The sequence below is a fragment of the Carassius gibelio genome, chromosome B23 (genome assembly GCF_023724105.1).
Source record: "Carassius gibelio isolate Cgi1373 ecotype wild population from Czech Republic chromosome B23, carGib1.2-hapl.c, whole genome shotgun sequence".
NCBI classification, from domain to species: domain Eukaryota; kingdom Metazoa; phylum Chordata; class Actinopteri; order Cypriniformes; family Cyprinidae; genus Carassius; species Carassius gibelio.
In genome coordinates this window covers 11974850-11997259 of record NC_068418.1, presented here as the reverse complement: position 1 = coordinate 11997259, position 22410 = coordinate 11974850, and the positions used below count along the sequence as shown (strand labels likewise).

The 22410-nt window shown below is 38.1% G+C and overlaps 1 protein-coding gene across 1 annotated transcript in view; it reads right to left on the bottom strand.

Annotated features, from left to right (window-relative positions):
* Positions 1 to 5239: 5239 nt before the first annotated feature.
* oprl1 (opiate receptor-like 1) overlaps positions 5240 to 22410 on the bottom strand; it is a 51946-nt gene continuing 34775 nt past the window's right edge. Inside the window, exons 3-4 of the mRNA XM_052593251.1 lie at positions 12901 to 13253; positions 5240 to 6963 (exon numbers count right to left, since the gene is read on the bottom strand). Of these exons, the coding sequence (XP_052449211.1) occupies positions 6440 to 6963; positions 12901 to 13253 (877 nt within the window). The 3' untranslated portion in view covers positions 5240 to 6439. The remainder of the gene's footprint in view (positions 6964 to 12900; positions 13254 to 22410) is intronic.

Below are 22410 nucleotides of genomic sequence, written 5' to 3'. Positions count from 1 at the left end.
TATGTAGAACATTATTGTAATGAATGATCACTCAAAGTGGGATCCATTAGCAGGCTTTATTGACAATAATCAGGGTCGTACAGGCAGTGGTCAGGATCAGCGAACACTACAACACTGAACAGGTAGAATCATTGTTGTTAAACAGGCAGAGTGTCCAGGTGTCAAGCAGTGTATCAAAGTCTAATAATTAATAGCAATAGTCAGAAGGCAGGCAGCAACAATCGAAGATGGGGAACAGACAATATCAGCAACAAGTTAACAAACAGGATATGAACTCTCAGAAATGTACGCCATAGTAAATACAAGACTTTGCGATTAATACAAGAAAACTGGCAGCTTTATACTGAAGTCCAGTAAGCTACAACTGTAGCATAATCAGAGTACAAGGATGGGGCTTGTGGGAAATGTAGTGTGAGTCAGTGTAAGTGAGTGAATAGATGCGTGTGTGCTAGTATTCGGGTGATGGAGCCAGAGGAGGGAATCACGGGGTTCGTCTCAGTGACAGAGCAAACCCCACTAACCCACCCTTCCCCCCCTGTGAGTGACTCCAGGCGCAAAGAGGCAGACGACGTCGGGGTCTACCACGTGGTCGAGGGGCCAGTTTTTCAGGATGGTTGTGGTGGAACTCCTCCACCAGATTGGGATCGAGAATGTCGTCAGCACTGACCCAAGACTGTTTCTCTGGGCCGTACCCCTCCCAGTCGACCAGATACTGAAGTAGACGTCCCCGATGTCTGAAATCAAACAGCTTTCAGACCTGGTACGCCTTCTCGCCCTCTACCAGGATGGGTTGGGGGCCCTGATCATCTGACCTCCCCTCTCCTGCCTCACGGGGACTAGAAGTGGGCTTGAGCAGGGAAACATGAAAGGTGGGAGAAATACGGTCACTGGGCAATGCTAGACGGAATGAAACTGGTGTAATTTGGCATATTATGAAATGGACCCTCTTACCTTGGACTCAGCTTTTTGCATGGAAGATGGAGGCATAAGTCTCGAGTGGATAGCCAAACCCATTGACCTGGCCTGTAGTCTGGACCAGGACGTCTTTGTCGATCTGCCTGATCCTTCTGACGATGAATTGCATGTTGCAGATGATTATGTGCCTGGTTCCAAGTGGCATCACTTCGGTTGAGCCAATCGTTTACAGCAGGGACATCTGAAGGCTCACTGGACCAAGGAAACAATTGAGGCTGGAATCCCAGAATGCACTTGAAAGGAGTCAGGCCAGTGGCTGGTTTGAGTATTGAAATTTTGGGCGTACTCAGCCCACATAAGAAAGCAGGCACAATTAGTCTGGTTCTGTTTACAATAGGATCTGAGGATTGCGTGTTAATTCTTGGTTGAGTCGTTCTACTTGACCATTAGTTTGAGGGTGGTACCCCAGGGTAAAACTGACATTGATGTCTAGGGCCTTGAAGAATTCCACCCAGAGATGTGATGCTAACTGAGGTCCGCAGTCAGACATGATGTCCTCCGGTAGCCCATATAAAAGAAAGACCCAATTACATAACAGCTTAGCAGTTTGCATGGCAATGGGAAGTTCTGGTAATGGGATGAGACGGCAGGCTTTGGAGAATCTGTCTATTATGGTGAGGATGACTGTGTTACCTTCTGATTCTGGGAGATCTGAGATGAAGTCAATAGCATTAATATCATAGTTCAATCATAGTTATGTTCTGCAGCATTCAGTTTTCTGGGATAGAAAGCACATGGGTACCATTTAGACATGGGACCCTGGCGTTGTAATAGAACTGCACCCAACCCAGTACTGGAGGCATCCACCTTGACCACAAACAGGAGTGAATGGTCGGGGTGATGGAGTATAGATGCGGAGATGAAGTGCTGTTTCAACTCTTGGAAAGCTTGGCGGGCTGAATCTGACCATTCCAGTCGATGGATCCCTTTGTTGACCATGTATGATAGAGGACTGACAATGGTACTGAAGTTATGAATGAAGCCTCTGTAGAAGTTGGCAAAACCCAGGAAGTGTTGAAGCTCCTTCAAGGTGACAAGTTTGGGCCAGTTAAGGACAGCATTGACCTTCTGCTCATCCATCGTGACCCCCTCAGGACTGATGATGTAACCCAAGAACGATGTTGATGTGCTGTATTGTTAATTTTTTTTTACAATAATCAGGGTCATACAGGCAGTGGTCAGGATCAGCAAACACAACAGCGTGGAACAGGCAGAATTGTGGTCGTTAAACAGGCAGAGTGTCGGGGTATCAAGCTGTGTATCAAAGTCCAATATCAATAGCAATAATGAGAAGGCAGGCAGCAACAATCGAAGATGGGGAACAGACAATATCACTCAGAAATGTACACTGTAGTAAATACAAGACCTTGTGATTAACACAAGGAAACTGGCAGCTTCATACTGAAATCCAATAAACTACAGCTGAAGCATAATCAGAGTCCAAGGACGGGGCTTGTGGGAAATTTAGTGTGAGTCAGTGTTAAGTGAGTGAATGGCTGCATGGGTGCTAGTATTCGGGTGATGGAGCCTTCTGCTGGCCAGAGGAGGGAATCAGAGGGTTCGTCTGACAGTTATACTATTGACCATTCTGAGTGAAACCAAGTAAAGGGAGGATGGGTGAAGAAGGGGATGAGAAGGAACTGATAACATACGGTATGTGAGAAAGGCATTTCCTGTACCTCCACTCTGTGGGGTGTCTCAAAGATGCCTGTGTATGTTTGTATTGTATGTTTCTCAGGAGATCAAAGTTATGAGTTTCTTTTATCCTTACACCAATATAGGCAGAAAGTACCTGGATGACTTACTACTTCTGAAATGTGACCCTGGACCTCAAAACCAGTCATAAGTTGAATGGGTATATTTGCAGCAATAGCCACATTTGTAGCAAGAAAATACATTATATTGGTCAAAATCATCTATTTTTCTTTTATGCCAAAAATCATTAGGTTATTAAGTAAAGATCATGTTCCATGAATATATTTTGTAAATTTCCTGCCGTAAATATATCAAAACTTAATATCTTGATTGATAAAATGAATTAAGAACTTAATTTGAACAACTTTAAAGGTGATTTTTTTTTTTGCACCCTCAGATTCCAAGTTGTATTTTTTCAAATAGTTATATCTTTGTCAAATATTGTCCTGATAAATCATACATCAATGGAAAGCGTATTTATTCAGCTTTAAGGTGCTGTATAAATCTCAATTTCACAAAACTGACCTTATGACTAGTTTTGTGGTCCAGGGTCACAAATGTGATTGGATGGACCCTTTTTTTTCACAGTGAAAAACCCCATAATATATAATCTATTGGAAAGTCTTGTTTCCCAGAAAGACCAACTCACTATCAGTGCCCCTGGATTTAAAAATAAAATATATAAATCTATTTAATATACATATATAAATCTATTTTATATAAATATATAAATTAAATTTATATATTGTGTTATTATACATTTGACCATATGAAGCTGCTAAACAAGCATTTAATCCTATTGCGATTCATGTCCATCATCTATCTAGCTAAAAAAAAAAAAAAAAAAAAAAAAAACCTTTTCCCTAGTCCACATGAATGGGAAATAAGATGGGACTGAGAAATCATGTTGCCATGGCAACAGAAATGAAAACATCAAATATTGATGAAATGCAACAGGAAATGGGGCTTCCTAGAGTTGGGCATATGTCTCATTTTGAGAGTGTGATTGTCTGATTTTGTAGTTAGCACTTGAACAAATGAATTATGTGTGGGCCGTGACTCGCAACCAATCTACAGCCATCTACCAGGGTCTGTTTTAACCTGCAGATGCAAAATAAGAAAAAATATTATTTTAATGTATTAATTGTTTTATGTGCCTAGCTTGGAGCTTCAGAAAAACTGTAGGTGAGGGGTGCATGATGCACCAAAATATATAGATGAAAATAACTGAATGCAAAGCAACAGTGTACGTATTAATGTAGGAATTACATCCTAAATAGATGTATAGCTGCATCCCTGTTTTTTTATTATGAAACTGTAATCACTGAAACAGGGAAACAAAGTGTAAAGGTTAAAGATCTGAACTGTAAGCCTAAAAAATGGATGGTTCCAATTGAGGGAATTACAGTGGGGCTTTACAGGATTGCCAACAATCAACTGACAAATGATGAATCTCAATAATTTTTGTGAATCTTAAGGAACACATTCACATCCAAGGTTTTGTTTTCTTTTACAAGCACAAACTGATCTGTGAAATGAAGCCCCATGGAAGACATTCATGCTGTGCAGAGTGAATTCGTTGCCATGAATGCATCTCATGTACAGCACACAGTTTTTAGTAAAAAAAAAAAAAAAAAAAAACCCGGTTACAGGATAAGGTATGTGAACCCATTTGTCATACAATGGTATTTGATTTTCAACTAAGTCATAGCAATAGATGCACACAATCTGCTGAAACTAATAAGACACAACCAACTATACATTTTCATTGAAACCGATGTGTAAACGTTCAGAGTGTGGAAAAAGAATGTGAATCACTAGACTGGGGGTTGCTTTGATGCCTAAGGGCCAGGACAGCTTGTTATCATTGACACAATTAATTAATTCCCAATTTATCAGTAGAATAAAAGCCCATCTGTCCTCCATTTTAAACTCAAGAGAACTTGGGTGATGCAACAGCACGACGACCCAAAGCACAGGAGCAAATCAACAGCAAGAATGGCTTTAACAGAAGAAAATATGCCTCCTGATGTGGCTCAGTCAGAGTCCTGACCTCAATCCAAGTGAGATGTTTTGGCATGACCTCAAGAGAGCCACCAGGCTTCCCAAGAATATTGCTAACCTGAAACATTTTGTGAATAGGAATGGTGCAAAATTCTTCCCAACTGTTGTGCAGATGTGATCCGCAATTGAAAATGTTTGTGGAGGTTATTGTCACCAAAGGTGGGTCAAACTGTTATTAAATCCATCCTGTACTCCTGTACAGTTTACGGTGTGCTCCCAAAAAGCCTATAAAAATTACTTTTTTTTAATATATATATAGGTTATTTTTTTAACCTGACTTTGTTTGCCTGTTTTGACTCATCAGATTCAATTCATCCAGAAACCCAGGGGTTTACTTACTTTTTCATGCAACTGAAATCAACATTATCAGCTTGTTATTCTGAGATACAGTATATAATATTAGGATCTTACAAAATAACATGCCGTATTAGTTTTTAATTACAAACAGTGCTTCACAGCCATATAAGTGCATTTTAATAACTGCTCTTTAATAAGTACATCGAAGAGAAATGGATTTCCCATATAGGCTGTGTAAACGTCCATAGCACTAGCTGGCATTTAACTTCAGTCCATCAGAATATGGTCCCACCAGTCAATAAATATGCAAGTACAGGTAGATGATCAGTCAATCAATGCAGCAAGTAAACAAACAATCACAATATCAAGATAAAGTTTACAGGAATAAGCATTAGGTGTACAATATATCTATATTCCACTGATACTTTCAATATATATATATATATATATTTTTTCAATATCTTTAATTTGGCATAAATAGTCTTTTTTTCACATTCAGTGGTCTGTAATGTAAACCCATGACAATGCTGGCTCTTTGTTGTCCGTCTCATCGAGAAGAATCCATTACATAATAACAAAGCAAGATACAGAGCTAAACAGAAACATTCTAGAAACATTCGAGGTAATGCTGACTGACGTCTTCAACAATGCAAAGCCTCGAACATGATTAACTTCATTTTATGCACATTTATAATTGAACACTAAAGCAGCTGTTTTACAATAAGTTTTCATTTCTTTACAAGTATTTTTTAAGTTTCAATCGGTGCTACCAAACATACACATATATAAAATATTTTTGCTTATTGTACAGTCCAACCAAGAAAAATATCAACTTTTTTTTTCAATAACAATCAGGCTTTACAAGGTTCGGTAGTTTAAGATTCAGTGTCATAACTCTATATAGTAATATAATACATAGTACAGTCTATAGTACTGTTTATACACTATTCTCTATAGTGTATATAGTACAGTCCAACACTTGGCAATACCACAAAAAGGACTGATACAATTAATCCATAGGTTCGGATGTATGTTTAAGGCCATGAAATTCTACAGTCTCAAATTTCAAGAGAAACATTGATTGTTATAAAGAGACACCAAAAAAAAAGCATGTACAAGGCTGCAACACTGAACAACAAAGTGTAATAATTTTCGGATAAGAACAAAACTGTGGACAATAACATCCAAAACCATTTAAGACACTGTAAAGTGAGCCCCTTTGTCCCTAAAAGGGCGTGTCATTTAACTTGACTCCGCCCTCACTCCTAGCCCAACCCTTTCCCCCGCCCACCTGGCGGAGGTGACTGTGGTGCTAGAGTGTTGTAATCTGAGTCAACTCAGAGTTTGAGTTTCCTGTCCCTGGATTGGGTTGAGGCTCAGGGCTGACCAGGGGCAGCTCCATGCCTAGTCATGCGGGGTTACTGTTCCCGTCAGCAGTCTTGCAGTTGTAGGCCACCTCGCGAGCGATGTTACGCATGCGGCCTGACTGCTGCGTGTCAAGCCTAAATGGTGAAGGGTGGCAGAACTCACGGAAGCAGCGCTTGAAGTTTTCATCGAGGAACGCGTAGAGGACGGGGTTCAGGCTGCTGTTGACGTAGCCCAGGGCGATGCAGAAGTGCATGAACACCACCGTCTGGACGCTACCCAAGTTGAAGCCCAGCGACTGTGCCAGTGCCATGATCTGGATGGGCGTCCAACACACAACGAAGGCCGCAACTACCACTAGAACCATGCGTGTGATGCGCCGAAGGTTGCGATCCTTCTCCTTGGACCCTGATAGGATTCGGACGCTACGGAGGCGCTTCACCATGAGGCTGTAGCACACGCTGATGATCGCTACAGGAACCAGGAAGGAGAGCAGGAAAATGCACGTCCCGAACACTGGGTCCCAATAACTGCGAGGATCTGGGAGAACCAAGATGCACTCGATGCCTGTGTGGAATGAAAAATATGCATCACAATTAAATTCCTGAATTTAAATGGAATTTTTTTTTGAGGTACAGTAGTTAACAGGATGAAGAATTGTAATTTGAGTTTGAATGTAAACAAGTAGAATTACACAGAAATTTATGGAAAGTATAAAAAAAAAGTAATGTTTGACATAAAAAATACAAATAAAAATAAAAACCTTGAATGCTGGCTTGACAAAGCCTTGGATGCAAAATATGAAAATACTATATTTCGAACAGCTAGACAGCAGATGGATGGATGATGGATTGAAAAAAATCATCAGAAAATCTCTAAAATAAAATATTACAGTGTATTTCATCTAAAATTGATGTTAATAGTGCCCTCATTAACATTGAGACCTTTTCAGATTCAACATGGCCTTTTCAGAAAATGTTGTTTTTCACAGTTAATCATTTTCTCCTTGCCACTCCTTTTGACATTTTTGACAGCCTACCTCTGGGGGCATTAAAAGCCTCTCCATTCCTGAGATGTGTGAATTCAGACTTACTGTGAGCTACATCAACACTCCCATGAAACAATCGTTAATGTCAAGAGGTGGTCTTTTACCCATCTTGGCTGAAAAGCATTAGGGTTCTGTTACCCAAACTTCTGAACTGTGGAATCTGGTCTAACATATTTAAGTCTTGAACTGACCACTTAGACAGGAAGAAAATAGAAAGTTCATATTATGCTTTTTTTAAGTCTTGATTTTGTTTTGGTGGAGTACTTGAACAGGCTCTCATACGAGGTTGTTCAAAAAACACATTATTTTTCACTTCTCTCCCCAGTCTGGCATGAACGGCTAAAATAGTTTGTGTATCAAATGAAGGCCCGCCTTCTAGAAAACGAAATTTGTCGATATTTGTGATATCACAAATCCCAGAAAATATGCATTGTAGTCCAAACGAGTCGTTCATTGTAGTTTTTGAAAAGTGATTTCTGTTACATAAATTATCTTCTTCTGAAGTGGACTTCGAGCTTTGTAACTTTGCAGGCCAACTAAAGTTGAAAAAGTGAAACAGCATAATAGGACCCCTTTAAATAACATTGCATAGTTTTCAATGTATAAATTAAATACATATTCTTTATTGCTAAATTTACAAAAGTTATTCTATTAAGAGCCGGGAGTGGTTTTGATTTGTTGTTTTATTAATATTAAAGACACAGACAGCAGAAGGTTTCCTAGGCCGATGTCACTTTAAGACCTGCATGAATCCTGTTTAAACTTACACATGTAAGATATAACAGATTGTGTTTACGTGAATACTGATTGAAATTTTAATAATTGTGTTTGTCTGTTTAAGCACAAGAATGTGCGAAAGAGAACTAAACTCTATGTACCGAACTGTTAAAATATTTTAAATGGAAAGACTTAAAAACTTGTACTGATGTTAAACTAAAATCATCAATCTATGATGGTTAAACTTTGCAAATTGCAGAGGCACATGCATGCCATTCTGTGAGGTGGTCCATATGGATAATGGATCAATTAAAATCTGTTACAACAAAAAAAAACATTTAGTTTGAAATCTCAATCAATCTTTAAATCACTGGTACAATTTTTTTTTTACATCATTTCATTATTAACCCATTTTTATGATGACCTTGTTTGAATATTTATATGCACCCCACAATGTAATCTTAGACAGTATATTTCTGTCACTCTTGCTGGAAAAGTGACAGTCTTGTGTAAGTTATGAGTGGATTTTTTCACACCTTATCACATCTGCACACAAGTGGGAATCTGCAATTCGCTGCAGAGAACAGATTTTTCTTTTTTTATCATATTACTGGCATTTCAAAATTGCTTTGTATTCTTTTCATCCAAACCAGTCACTCAAATCACATCAGTAAAACAGCAGGATTTTGACAAGCACAAATCACCATGTGACTGGTAGAAACAGACTGGTAAAGTATTTTTGCAACTGGTTGACATTATATGTGCGAATAACTGAATTACATGCAAACCATGCAACCCTCTGCAATGTTTCTGTAACTACACAATCTCACCAGTATGGAATATGTAACTCTAATTCATCATGTTGTGACCAAGCAACTCCCACAGAACTGAGAGCCTTCACAGTGATTTACGAATCATTGTTTCAAGTCCACTTACTTGTTTGAAAGCTATTTTGAGATGGAACAGCTTTGGTAGGAACCTAAACATGGCTTTAACAGCTACGCTGCTGGACATTTGTTTACAGACATTCATCCACGTCCCTGTACCTATGAATGTCCTCGAATCATCCTCCCTCGCTCTGCTTCTGTCTGTCTTTCCCTGCAGTGTCAAAGACAGCAGAACGCAACTTGCATAAAGTGATGAATAAATAAATATGCTGCAGCCTGGCAGTAAAGGAGAGGAGAGAGAGTGTTACGAAAGAAAGCTGTCTGAACATTCTGCTGGGAGGAACACTGATCATCTGAGCATTGCGTGTCCAACGAGTTTGAGTCATTTTCATCAAACTCTATATACAGTAAAGTACACTGGTGTTGGCTGAACCCATTTAACGGGGCTTCTGCTACCTGTCTTTTATCTCAGCCCCCCAAGGACCTGCATTTAATTCAGCTGTCAGCACCCTAAAGATCTGTGATTATGTGATTTTCCTTCACGCTCGGTGAACAGAGGTGCAAAGGTACATTAAAGGGGGGGTGAAATGCTATTTCATGCATACTGAGTTTTTTACACTGTTAAAGAGTTGGATTCCCATGCTAAACATGGACAAAGCTTCAAAAATTAAGTTGTACGTTTGAAGGAGTATTTCTGTTCTAAAAATACTCCTTCCGGTTTGTCACAAGTTTCGGAAAGTTTTTTTCGAGTATGGCTCTGTGTGACCTTAGATGGAGTGGAATTTCCTTATATGGGTCCTGAGGGCACGTTTGCCGGAAGAGTGCGCGCTCCTGTATAGCAGAGCAAAGAGAGGCTGAGGCGTCGCGAAATGTCACAAAAGGAGTGTGTTTTTGGTTGCCAGGGCAAGACAACCCTGCACAGATTACCAAAGAAAAAACAGCATTAAGGGACCAGTGGATGGAGTTTATTTTTACGGAGCATCAACGGAGTTGTGCAAGTGTTTTTGTTTGTTCCCTGCATTTCTAAAACGCTTGTTTTACAAACAAAGCCCAGTTTGAAGACGGATTTGCGTATCGTTTATTTCTTAAGGATGATGCAATCCCAACGAAAAAGGGTCACGATTGTGTGCTGGAACCACAGGCGGTGAGTAAAACTGCTTAAAATATCTCTGCCTCCTTGTTAGTGCGTCCACCTCCCATCGGAGACCCGGGTTCGAGCCCCACTCGGAGCGAGTCCTTGCTGCTGCTGCTCTCGTTCAGTTTCAGCCTTCACAGCTGTCACAGCTTCCAAAAGCTCTCAACGCAACTGGCGCTCGTGATTCTTTAGCTCCGCCCACACGTCACGCCTCCAGGCGCTCGTGTTTTTCCGGGAAAAATCGGTACAGACTATCTTTCTCTTATGAATATAATAAAACTAAATACTTTTTGGAGTTATGAAGGATGCAGTACTACTCTATAGGTACTCAAGATTAACATGATATTGAGTGAAAACGAGCATTTCACCCCCCCTTTAAGGAAGAAAATATTATACTTAATGAACTTTTTTAGTGTCATCCAAACAACAACAACAGCAAGCATGAATATGTGTCTTGAGCAGCTAATAAACATATTACAATGATTTCTGAAGGACCACGTGACACTGAAGAATGGGGTAATGATGCTGAAATTTCAGAATTGCTAAAAAAAAGAACCCTTTTTTATTATTGTAATAATATCGGTAACACTTTGTATTGATAGTCCACTTTGTATTGACAGACCATTTTAGACATTTTTCTCACTATAAGTAACGTTGCTACTACATGTCAACTATCAGTCATTTAAGTGTAAGCAGACTGTCTGCTTAACATCTGCAAACAACTGTAACGGTTCCAAGTAGGGATGCACCGATCCGATACCTAGTATCGGTATCGGCTCTGATACTGCCATTTTCTGATGGATTGGTTATCGGTCAGACTAGACCGATCCAAATCTGATATTCTGTGTATACTATTGCTTTGTGACTCCATGTTGTATCAAGTGCATCATTCTGCACACAGGATGCACATAAGCGATTTGTGCTGTTAAGGATTGGGCCTTTCATATGATGATAATTTTGCACAACGTAAGATTATTAACAGCCTTTCTTGTTCTGTCCTATTTATCATATGTTGCTGCCTCCATTACTTTGCTATACTTTTAAAAGAAATGTATTTTAATTTATAGTATATACAAACAATACAAAGAGCAATGTAACAGTTTACCAGATTTAGTCCTACACTTATATTTGTTCCATACAAAAATGAAGTTGTGTATATTTAGTAGATTGTGTTTAACAAACAAAACAGTGATGATCAGGTCACCACAATGAGGCATAGAAATGTTGATAAAAAAATAAATAATAATAATAAAAAATAAAGCATCACCGATACTCAGAATATTTGTTATCGGAATGAATAATTTCAAAAAAAAAAAAAAAAAAATGCCTAGGCTGAATTGTTTTTTTTTAATTTTTTTTATATATTAACCTCTAACTCAAATGCATTTAAATACTGTGTTCTGTTTCTAAAGTGCTGGCTTAGTGGTGAGTATTTCACAGAGTGGGATCACGAGATCAGAGAAGGTTTTTCAACACAATACAGCTAAATGGGCTTATCCACTATTCTTCAGGATATATTAGGTTCATGAATAATGGATTATGAAAGAGAGGAGGGTGTTGAAGAGATGTCGCAGAGGGCACAGCAGATATTCAGGACATACATAAATACAAATGAGTGGACATTAATAGAACAATGGGTAACAGGACACAAATTAAGTGAAGTATATAATAAATAATGAAAAAAAAAAAAAAAACAGCTTTTCAAGAAATTTTACCTTGACACTATTTTCTGGACATTTTATTTTATTTTTTATGAAATTTTTTCCCCACTTTTTCACACACAGACACACACTAAAAACGCATTCAACACTCACATAATGAATACACACTCACATTTATATATTTAATAGGAAAGCAAGCTCGGCATGGTGTTAAAACTATTTCCTGCTAATACAATTAATGTAGCAAGCCACTTTCATGCTCTTTTCAACTAAAAAGAAACCTCATTCAATTAGGAAATGTTATTATTATCAAGAGCTCAAAGCCACAGGGAGGAAAGGTCTTTCTGGGTCGCCCGTGGTTCTGATTTCAGAGCAGTGTGCAGAGCAATTACTGTAACCTCAATGGATCCAATAACAGCAAAAAGATTAACACTGAAATGCTTTGGATGTGCTTTTTAAAGTCTCTTAATAGTGCATGCATTATTGACAAACAAACCCTACAAACATATACAGTCATATTATGATTCCCCTGTAGGTCTCAGGTGTTTTTTTGTTATTCGGCATGCTCGTGCATCCTGCGATAGTTGAACGGCAGCTCCCAAAAGGATGTTGCATAAATGTTTAATAAAAATTATGAGATAAAAAGGTGCAACACTACTTTTTTAAGCATATGGTGGAAACAAGCTTGAATATATTAGAAAGAAAGAAAGAAAGAAAGAAAGAAAGAAAGAAAGAAAGAAAGAAAGAAAGAAAGAAAGAAAGAAAGAAAGAAAGAAAGAAATTCAGGATTAAATTTAACAAAGTTCAGCTTTCTGTTTTTATTGTATCTTTGAACAAATAGATGCAGCCTTGGTGAGCATAAGAGCCTTTTGACAGTGGTGTATTTCCAAAATTGAAACCGGATATTCAAGGAAAATGATTATAGCACTTACTTTTTTGTGCAGGAATAATGTGCAGTTATGAAACTCAAAGTAGTTGCAGAGGATATAAAGTAAAATTACAAGAAAGAAAAGAAAATAACAAATTAAATAGGGTCATAACTGTTGACACACTCACCATTGTCATTTTCCACATTTCCAAGTACCATAGCCGGGACCCCTATGGCTGAAGCCAAGACCCACACGCAGATATTGACCACCTTGGCCTTGTGGGGCGTCCGCATGTCCAGGGCTTTCACCGGGTGGCACACGGCCACGTATCGATCCATGCTCATCACGGTCAAGGTGAACACACTGGTGAACATGTTATAGTAGTCGATGGAGATGACCGCCTTGCACAGGGCCTTGCCAAAGGGCCAGAAACCAAGGAATACATCCGTGCCTTGGAAGGGAAGCGTAGCCAAAACCAGCGCATCAGCCAGTGCCAGGTTAAATATATATATGTTGGTAGCTGTTTTCATCTTGGTATATCTGTGCAATTGACAGAGAAGGAGACAACAAAAAAGATAATAAATATAAATCAGGATGAACAGCTAAAAACATTTATCCAGACAAAGTCTGTATTTGTGAGGAAACAAATCAGTTGTCGCTCCCCTGGGCCATCCGCAACAATGGCATTAAAATGACATTTCACATCATATCCACTTAGCTTTTTAATGGTTTGTCGGCAATCTCTTGTTTTATTTGAAAACTAGAACCTGTGATCCCCACTGCGAAATGCACCAAGATTCATAAACAATTACAAATATGAACAGAGCACTGCCATGACAATGCATGAAAAGCATGAATTATTTGGTTGGCAGATGTTTTATGATGTTTGAGAAAGGTTTATAACAGTTGCTGTTCTGTGTCAACAATACTATCATTCACCACAGCTCCACCTCCACTCAAGATCTAACAAAAACACGGTGAAATGAAAACTCTTTCGCAGGGAGTTCGACCGACCGGTGATCTGATCAGTCATAACACCGAATCCACTTTTGTTAAAAAAAAAAAAATTAGACTGAAGAATAGCCTGTTGGTGGACTTCGTTCCATACCTGAAACAAGATACTGTACCTTCTTATGTTCGTTCACGTTTATTTTGTGCTATAACTAGTAAAGAGGAAAAGAGGAGATTTTGTTTCATATCTTATTTGTTAACATATTTTCAGTTTCCTCTTTGCTCCATGATGTATTTCTCACTGCATTAGAACATGATGTGTGGCATGAGAGTGACAACAGCAACAGTAATGAAGCTGGGGATGGTCTTTGCGAGGTGTCAGTTGACTTGATTATTGCAATTATAATGATTAAGAATAAACTAAAAAAATAAAAATAAAAAATAATAATTTTGAGCTGAAATTGCAGAGCCAATGTTTTGCAATATGAAGTGATCCTTAAAATATCAGCTTGGTCTAATCTATTGTTTTGCTCCTCTGTAATAAAAATGGCATTTAACAGTAATGACAGGGAAAAGTGGTATTCAGACTGGATCAGCAGGTGAGAATTTGTGTCTGGTGCTTCTGCTATCTGTTTGGATAATAAGCCTGGATTTGTTTGTTAACATTTCATGAGTGTTCGCCTTCATATAATTCGAAAGAATGCAAATATAAGTTCTACTTCTCACATCGTCATGCTCCATCAATTCCAGTCCTTTCTAAATCAGTTTTGCTGAATGTAAACATGTATAAAAAAATAAGAAATAAAAAAAATGGATGAATGGACACTGAATTAGCATAAATATACTGACTGAAAAAAGAGAAAATAATATAAATGTAAAGCAATAACTTGAATACATTAGTTTTCCCCTAATGGTCCAAATATGCATTTTCACTAGCTTTTTTCTTATTAGGGTGTAGGTCAGCATTTTATTCTGAATCAGCAGGTTAAACTCATTTTCAATTTCTCTTTTAGTGCGCTTTAATGGCATGCAATGCAAATTAAAGTATAATCCCAACAGTGCCAGTAAACAAGTAATATTAAACAATGAAACTACCAGTGATGCAAATAAATAAATAGTAATAATAATAAAGAAACTCTCTCTCTTCTCTAATACAGTAACATTAGTAGATGACACAATGCTTTTTGCCTCCTCTGCTGTCCTTTGTCGGATTGTTATGCAACAGCGAGAACCAGCCTGAGTGAGTACGGTGAAGAAGAAAGACAGCAAAACATCCTCCTCCAGTCGTGAGTCACGCAGGTATAGAGCCATTTTAATCATCCAACACCACAAACGTCACCACTGAAAATAATAATAATAATAATCAGATGAAACAGAATTGAAACACAAGGCCTGTGGATCCAGCAGTAAGTACCGTCAATACTTATACCATCAAATATGGTATGTTAGATTCTTTGTTGAACCTCTTAGGAAGTGGAACATAAGATTTGAATTGCATTCTCACTCAGAGAGTGTTTTCATAGTTCCAGCTGTATGACAGTATAATACACACACGGACAGACACTGCTGTGAAATGACACAGATGATAATACTTTCATTGGACTTCATAATCCTAATTATGAATATGTATGTAATGTGTTACAGCAGCAATATTAGCACACCGCTTATGAGCCCCTCAGGGTTTATTGTGACAAAGTAGCCGGCAAATGAAAACAGCACCCTGTTTTCACTGACATATAATATTTAATAAGCAGTGAATAAACTTCATAATTTGAAGTTAATGGAAATTTTCTTATAACTGGCTCAGTGTATGTCATGAATATTTAGATGACAACACAGTGCTTACAGTTCAATAACTCAGTGACTGAAAATAAAACATATTAGCATATTTCAAAAACTGAGTTCTTAATAAGACAAGTTAAACCTGTTTGGACCAACTCAATTTCCAATAATATCTGTTTTTTTAAATGAGTTTAAGAAAAGTGCATATGCCAGTATTATCTGATTTAAGATGTTTTCACCGACACTTTGGTGAAGCCTCTCACTTCTTCTATTTTTTCTAAATGTTTGTTTTTATTACTCAGTATATGTCTGTACTACCTTGTCAAATATCATAGATTTTGACAAATCATTTTAAACCTAAGCAAATCTAGCGCACCAGAGCCTATGTGACTTTATTAAACTCAGCAGGTGAAATATGGAAAGGCTGACTTTGACATGTCTAGATTTCATAAATATCTGATGGTGTTGACAAGAGGGACAGCTTTGAAACCTTATAAAAGTCTTATATATTCTGAAATATTAACCTCTTCCTGAAGTCTGTCAAATTGCAGCAGTAATGTTTCATTAAAAGATACATATTAATATTTCAGTTTTTCATTTACTCAACCATATGTCATTCCAAATGGCTTTTTTTCTTATTTACTTTTCTCCATCTGTAGAACACAGAGACATTTTGAAAAACGTGCAGGTTAATCTTTTTTATGTGAAATTTGCATTTACAGTGTATATTAAATAAATATATGAAACATATATTTAATATTATCTTTTTTTAAGTTTTAAACATATATTTTTCATTGACATTTGATAGAATATAGAAATAAATGTTATAAACGTTTTTATGCTCTCTGGTTATTATTACCACTCCCTTGGACTGTTTGTGTGTGTTTCTCTCCCCATGTGCTCTCCGTTAATCATGTCATTTAGTTCATGTGTGTCTCGTCTATTACCCTCATTTAGTCTGATATTTAAAGTGAAGTCTGTCCTGTGATTCCTTTGTCTGGTGTCATTAATGCTATATGTGTGTGTTCCTGCCTGCCCTGTGTTACCCCCTGTTCGGATTAATAAAGACTGTGATTCATGTATCTCCTTTGTCTCCACGATCCATTGTGCGACAATTATGGTGTAAGGACAGTTGGATTTTGGCGTAGTGAGTTATTTGTGATGTTATATACAGTATGTATTAATATAAAGAGAAAATTGAGTTAAGAATATTCGATTGATAGTCTCTGATTCATAGTTTAAATGTTGCTGCTTTCAAAACGAATGGCAAATAAAGTCATGGATCACGTTATGTCCCATGTGTTTGTCACCAGCCGAGCTGATCTAGGTTGGTTTGCCGCATGGTTAGCAAGTCAAACTAAAACTAGAGAGATTAAACATTTCACAGCAGGCATGGTTGTAGCGAGAAAATCTAAAGTTGGATGAGTAAAAGAAAATCTCACTGGACGGAGAGAGTATGTGCTTTGAAATGTGAAGGCTGAAGGCTGAGATTAAGTCTCTGTTAGTCTGGGATGGATAGAGGAAGGGACTCGTGAGAATTGTGGTTGATCTTGCACTGACAGCATTTCACCTCCTTGAAAAACCGACTGGGATCAGACAGTACTGAAACTAGACCCTGAGCCTGAGCAGAGAGGAGTGCAGAAGGGAGAGATCAATGAAGTGGAGGGATGGGGAAAGAGTAATCAAGGTTGAGACATCAGGGAGGGAGAAGAGCTTTCAGATCTGATGAGGCTGCGATGAGCTTTTTGGGAAAACCAGTGGGAATACATGCATACACAGCAGCTCCTCTCTCTCTCTCTAATCATGTCTCATTTACACAATCTTGCCCTGGATGTCTACAGACGCTTATGGGCTTGGGTCAGACTTAAACTATTAACTGGCTAAAACATGAATGATATAGGAAGCATAAGACCAAACAATGAGTTCTCTGGAATGCTATCCAATCCTAATTTGTACTTAATTGGTATTTAAAGGGATAGTTCACCCAAAAATTAGTCATTAATTACTTACTCTCATGTCATCCTAAACCTGTACAACCTCTGTTCATCTTCTGAACACAAATTAAGATATTTTTTTATGCATTCAAGAGCTCTCTAACCCTCCCATAGACAGCATGATAATTAACACGATCAACAACAAGAAACATAAAGGAGATTGGTAAAATAATCCATGTGACATCAGAGGATCAACCCTAATTTTACGAAGCTACAAGAATACTTTTTGTGTGCAAAGAAAAGTAAAATATTGAGATTATTCTATTGATCTCCTTGCTACGTTTCTGGATGTTGATCGTGTTATTTACATTGCTGTCTATGGGAGGGTCAGAGATCTCTCAGAATGCATCAAAAATATATTAATGTGTGTCCCGAAGATGAAAGGAGGTCTTATGGGTTTGGAATGACATGACAAGTAATTAATGACAGAATTTTAATTTTGGGGTGAACTATCCCTTTAAGTATTGGACTGTAATGCATCACATGTATTCTTCATGAAAAACACAATCCCAGAATGTACAAATAATACATCCAAAATAGTAAACTATATATTATTTGACAATTTTTTTAAAGTAGTTATATTATTTTCAACAATTGTGGATCATTATTTGTGTACTTCTATATAACAAGGATGCATTAAATCGATCCAAAGTGACAGTAGACACATTTATAATGTTACACAGCATTCTATTTCAAATAATTGCTGTTCTTTTGAATTTTCTATTTACTGGAAAATCTAGAAAACAATGTATTATGGTTTCCACAAATATAACAAGCATAACAACTATTTCCAACATTGACAATAATAGTAAAGGTTTCTTGAACATTAGATCAGCATATTAGAATGATTTCTGAAGGATCATGTGACACTGAAGACTGGAGTAATGATGCTGAAAATTCAGCTTTGCATCACAGGAATAAATGATATTACAATAGAAAACAGTTATTCTAAATTGCAATGTACTTTTTGATCTAATAAATGCAGCCTTGGAAAATATACAATACTTTTTGAACTCTAAACTAAATCTGGTCCTTTTGAACACCAATGCTCATCTGCTTATAGCTCTTTTTTAACATTAGATCATCATCAAAACTTTAATTGCGTAGTTTGATTGAAAAGATTGCTTACTTTAAATAGAAATTTGCTGGTGAAGTTTGGTTCATGAAACAGTCTCTCCAGAGATTATGTATCCGTGCAGGAAAAAAAAGAATGAATAATCACTTGATCTGCTATAAATATTATATGACCTGCCACATTAGATAATATATTTATGTTAATTGGAAGAAAAAAAAATGTCTTGCAGCCACTGAAGTCACAGGGGAAGGGCTGAGATTGCTGGAATTTAATTCATTTTCTGCAGAGTAATATCTCAAATCTTAATAAAGCAGCAGAGTTATGCAGTGCCAGTGTATGTGTGTGTGTGTGTGTGTGTGTGAGGGAGAGAGAGAGAGGGAGGGAGAGAGTGTCAGTCAAGGGAAGAGTGTTTCTGTAGAGACTCTCACTTCGACACCTGATCTGTAAAAAGACATTCAACGCTTTAGTGAAGACCTCCTGAGCTACAAGTGTTAAATGTGACGAGATGAAATAATATTCGAGAAAATCTGTGTATCAGATTTTTGACATTAAAGCAGCACTGTTTTCAACATTGGTAATAATAGTAAATGTTTCCTGAGCAGCAAATTAGCATATTAGAATGATTTCTGAAGGATCATGTGACACTGAAGACTGGAGTAATGACGCTAAAATTCAGTTTTTCATCACAGTATTAAATAAAAATTTAAACTACATTAAACTAGAAAAAACAATATTTCACAATATTACTTTTTTTTTAGTTGTATTTTTTTTGCTGTATTTTTGGTCAAATAAATGCTGCTTTGGTCAACATAAGAGACTTTTTCAAACTATAAAATATCTAACTATCCCCAAATTTTGAATGGTAGTGTATAGCAAAAAGAAGTAAAATGTTGTGATATAAACATCTGGACTCTAAAGAGCCCATAAAAATGCTGTTGCTGTATGTATTTATAGTGCATTTTGTTGATGTTGAAGTACAGAAGCAGATATAAAACCCACAAGCTGAATGTATTGCATTATGTTGATGTTGCAGTACAGTAGCAGATATAAAACCCACAAGCAAAAAAAGATTGGTTTTTGTAGTTCCTTATCAAATGTTGTCTCTGATAAATCTGTGTGAACTGCTGTTTTTGAACACCAAATGGATTTAATATTAAGTAAAGTACATAAGCCATATGGTGGCTGTATGTGTAATTAATAATGGTTGGCCGTTGTATGTATTTCTATATAAAATGCCACACTGTGTGTTTACTGGTGTGTAACCTTCCATTTGGGAGTGATAACAAATTTTACTGTCGCTCCTCAGCAGCCAAAAGACAGCTTGATTCATAAATGATGGATGACTTATTTGAATTGCCAACATCCAAGACAATGCATATTTAATAAAATAAAAAAGTACATAATCTGATATCTGATTTAAATATCAAATACTGTGCAAAAGATAATTTTTTTGTTTGTTTGTTTTTACGCAGCATTGCTTAAAATGCAACTCATTCTACAGTGCCGCCCACTATTATTGGCACCCTTGGTAAATATGAGCAAAGATGGCTGTGAAAATAAATCTGCATTGTTTATCCTTTTCATCTTTGTTTCAAATAATTTACAAAATAAGAACCTTTTATTTAATTAAAGCAATGAAAAGTGGAGGAAACTCGCATTATGGAATAAATGTTTTTCTCTAGTTCATGTTAGCCACAGTTATTGGCACCCAATTATCGCATCGTCCTTTTTCCCAAGATTACAGCTCTGAGTTTTCTCCTATAATGCTTGAAGTGTTTGGAGAACACCTGACAAGAGATCAGAGACCATTCCTTCATCCAGAATCTTTCCAGATCCTTCAGATTACCAGCTCCATGTTGGTGCTTCTTCTCTTCAGTTCACCACACTCATTTTCTAAAGGGTCCAGGTCAGGGAGCTGAGAAAGCAATGGCAGAAGCTTCATTTTGTGCTCTTACTACTACTACTCTTTTTTGTTATGTTTCATTTGACCATAGAGCCAGTCCCATTTGAAGTTCCAGTCGTGTCTGACAACTGAATATGCTGGAGTTTTTGGATGAGCCAGAAGCTTTTTTCTTGAAATGCATTTGAACAACATGTGGTGATGCAGGGACTGTTTGATAAAAATCCAGCTAATCTCTGCAATTCTCCTGCTGTGATCCTTGCAGAGTCTTTGGACACTCAAATGTCCTCTTCCAGGCAGATTTATAACATCTTTAGTTCATTGGAACTTCTTAATTATTGCCCTGATGGTGAAAATGAGGATTTTCAATGCTTTAGCTATTGTCTTATAGCCACATTCTATTATGTGAAGCTCAACCTTGTTCAGTACATCAGAACTATATTCTTTGGCCTTTGTGTTCCTCATATTTATAATTCTGTGGGACATGAAGTCATGGCTGGACGATATCATATTCATAATCACCATGGTGTGCTAAAGAAAAAAAATGTAAATATGAATAGGAATATACTCTAGAAATATTTTACTCGTAAGAATCTCTAGGAGTGCCAATAATTTTAGCCAACATGTATTGGAGAAAAAAAAAAAAAAAAAAAATTATATATATATATATATATATATATATATATATATATATATATATATATATATATATATATATATATATATATATATATATATATATATATATATAGTAATGTGAGTTTCCCCCCACTTTCATTTGTTTTAATTCAATAAAAATGTATAAAAAAAAAAAAAAAAAAAAAAAAAAAAAATGGATTGAAATAATTCATATTTATTGTCACAGTCACTTTTGCTCATATTTACCAAGGGTGCCTATATTAGTGGGCAGCACTGTAAATGAACTCCAGCAACGAGACAAACAAATCCTCGGCTGAAGTAGTTATCATGTAGACGTACTTGAGTATAATTATATTTGTTCACTCTGTAGAATAAATATGACTGCCCTATTCACAACCAAAAGTGATCAACCGATTTAAATCACATAATAATTGAAGAGTTCAGATGAAAAAGCCTCTAAGTGGCTTCTGAATAATTATTATTGATTTTTATTTTATTTTTTTCTGAAATTAGCCCTTTTTTTATCAGACTTCAATATGTAGGTTCAGTGTGGCGAGTGGGGCGGGGCCGAGAGGCGTGGGAACGAGGGGTGGGGCTCAGGTGTAGCTCATCTCCAATCACTACACCTGGCCTCACTCCTCGTTCCCACGCCTCTCGGCCCCGCCCCACTCGCCACATACCCCCATCGCCCCTCGCAGGCCGGGGGGTACTCCCGAGACTGCGCTCTACTCCCCCCCCCCCCCCCCCTTCCCTCCGGGGGAGACCGCTCACGGGGACCTGCGGGAACCTGGGGGTAGGACAGACGAGGCGAGAGAAAAGGAGATGGAAGGAGGAGCGACAGGGACGAGAGAGGGGAGAGAGAAAAAAAAAAAAAAAAAATCCGGTTCCCAGACGCACTGCTGCTCGGCCCTCCACCGGCTGGGTGATCTCCTCCGCGGTGCCCGGCGGTGGCACTGGACGGCCCTCGGCGGACGGCACGACACTCCTCCGCCGCCCGGTGGACGGCGACGGCTCCTCCGATTTTGGGCAGCGGCAGGAGTCCCCCGTTCCCTGCCCCTCCGGATTCTGTCACGGAGGCGGCAGGCTCCGGCCCCCTGGCGAACGGCGCCGACTCCTCCGCTCCCTCACGGACGGCAGCCGCCCCTCCTTGTCGTGGGCGGTCGGCAGTGAGCTCGCCCGTCCCCGGCAACTCGCTCCAGCCCACCGCCTCGAGCGTCCATGGCGGCACACATCTCGCCAGCTCGAGGGCACCGCGGATTCACCACAGCGGCGAGGGATCTTCAGCAGCGCGTCCCTCCTTCTCCCGGGCTTCGGCACCACTGTAACGATATGCAAATCTCCATATTCATCGGGAAG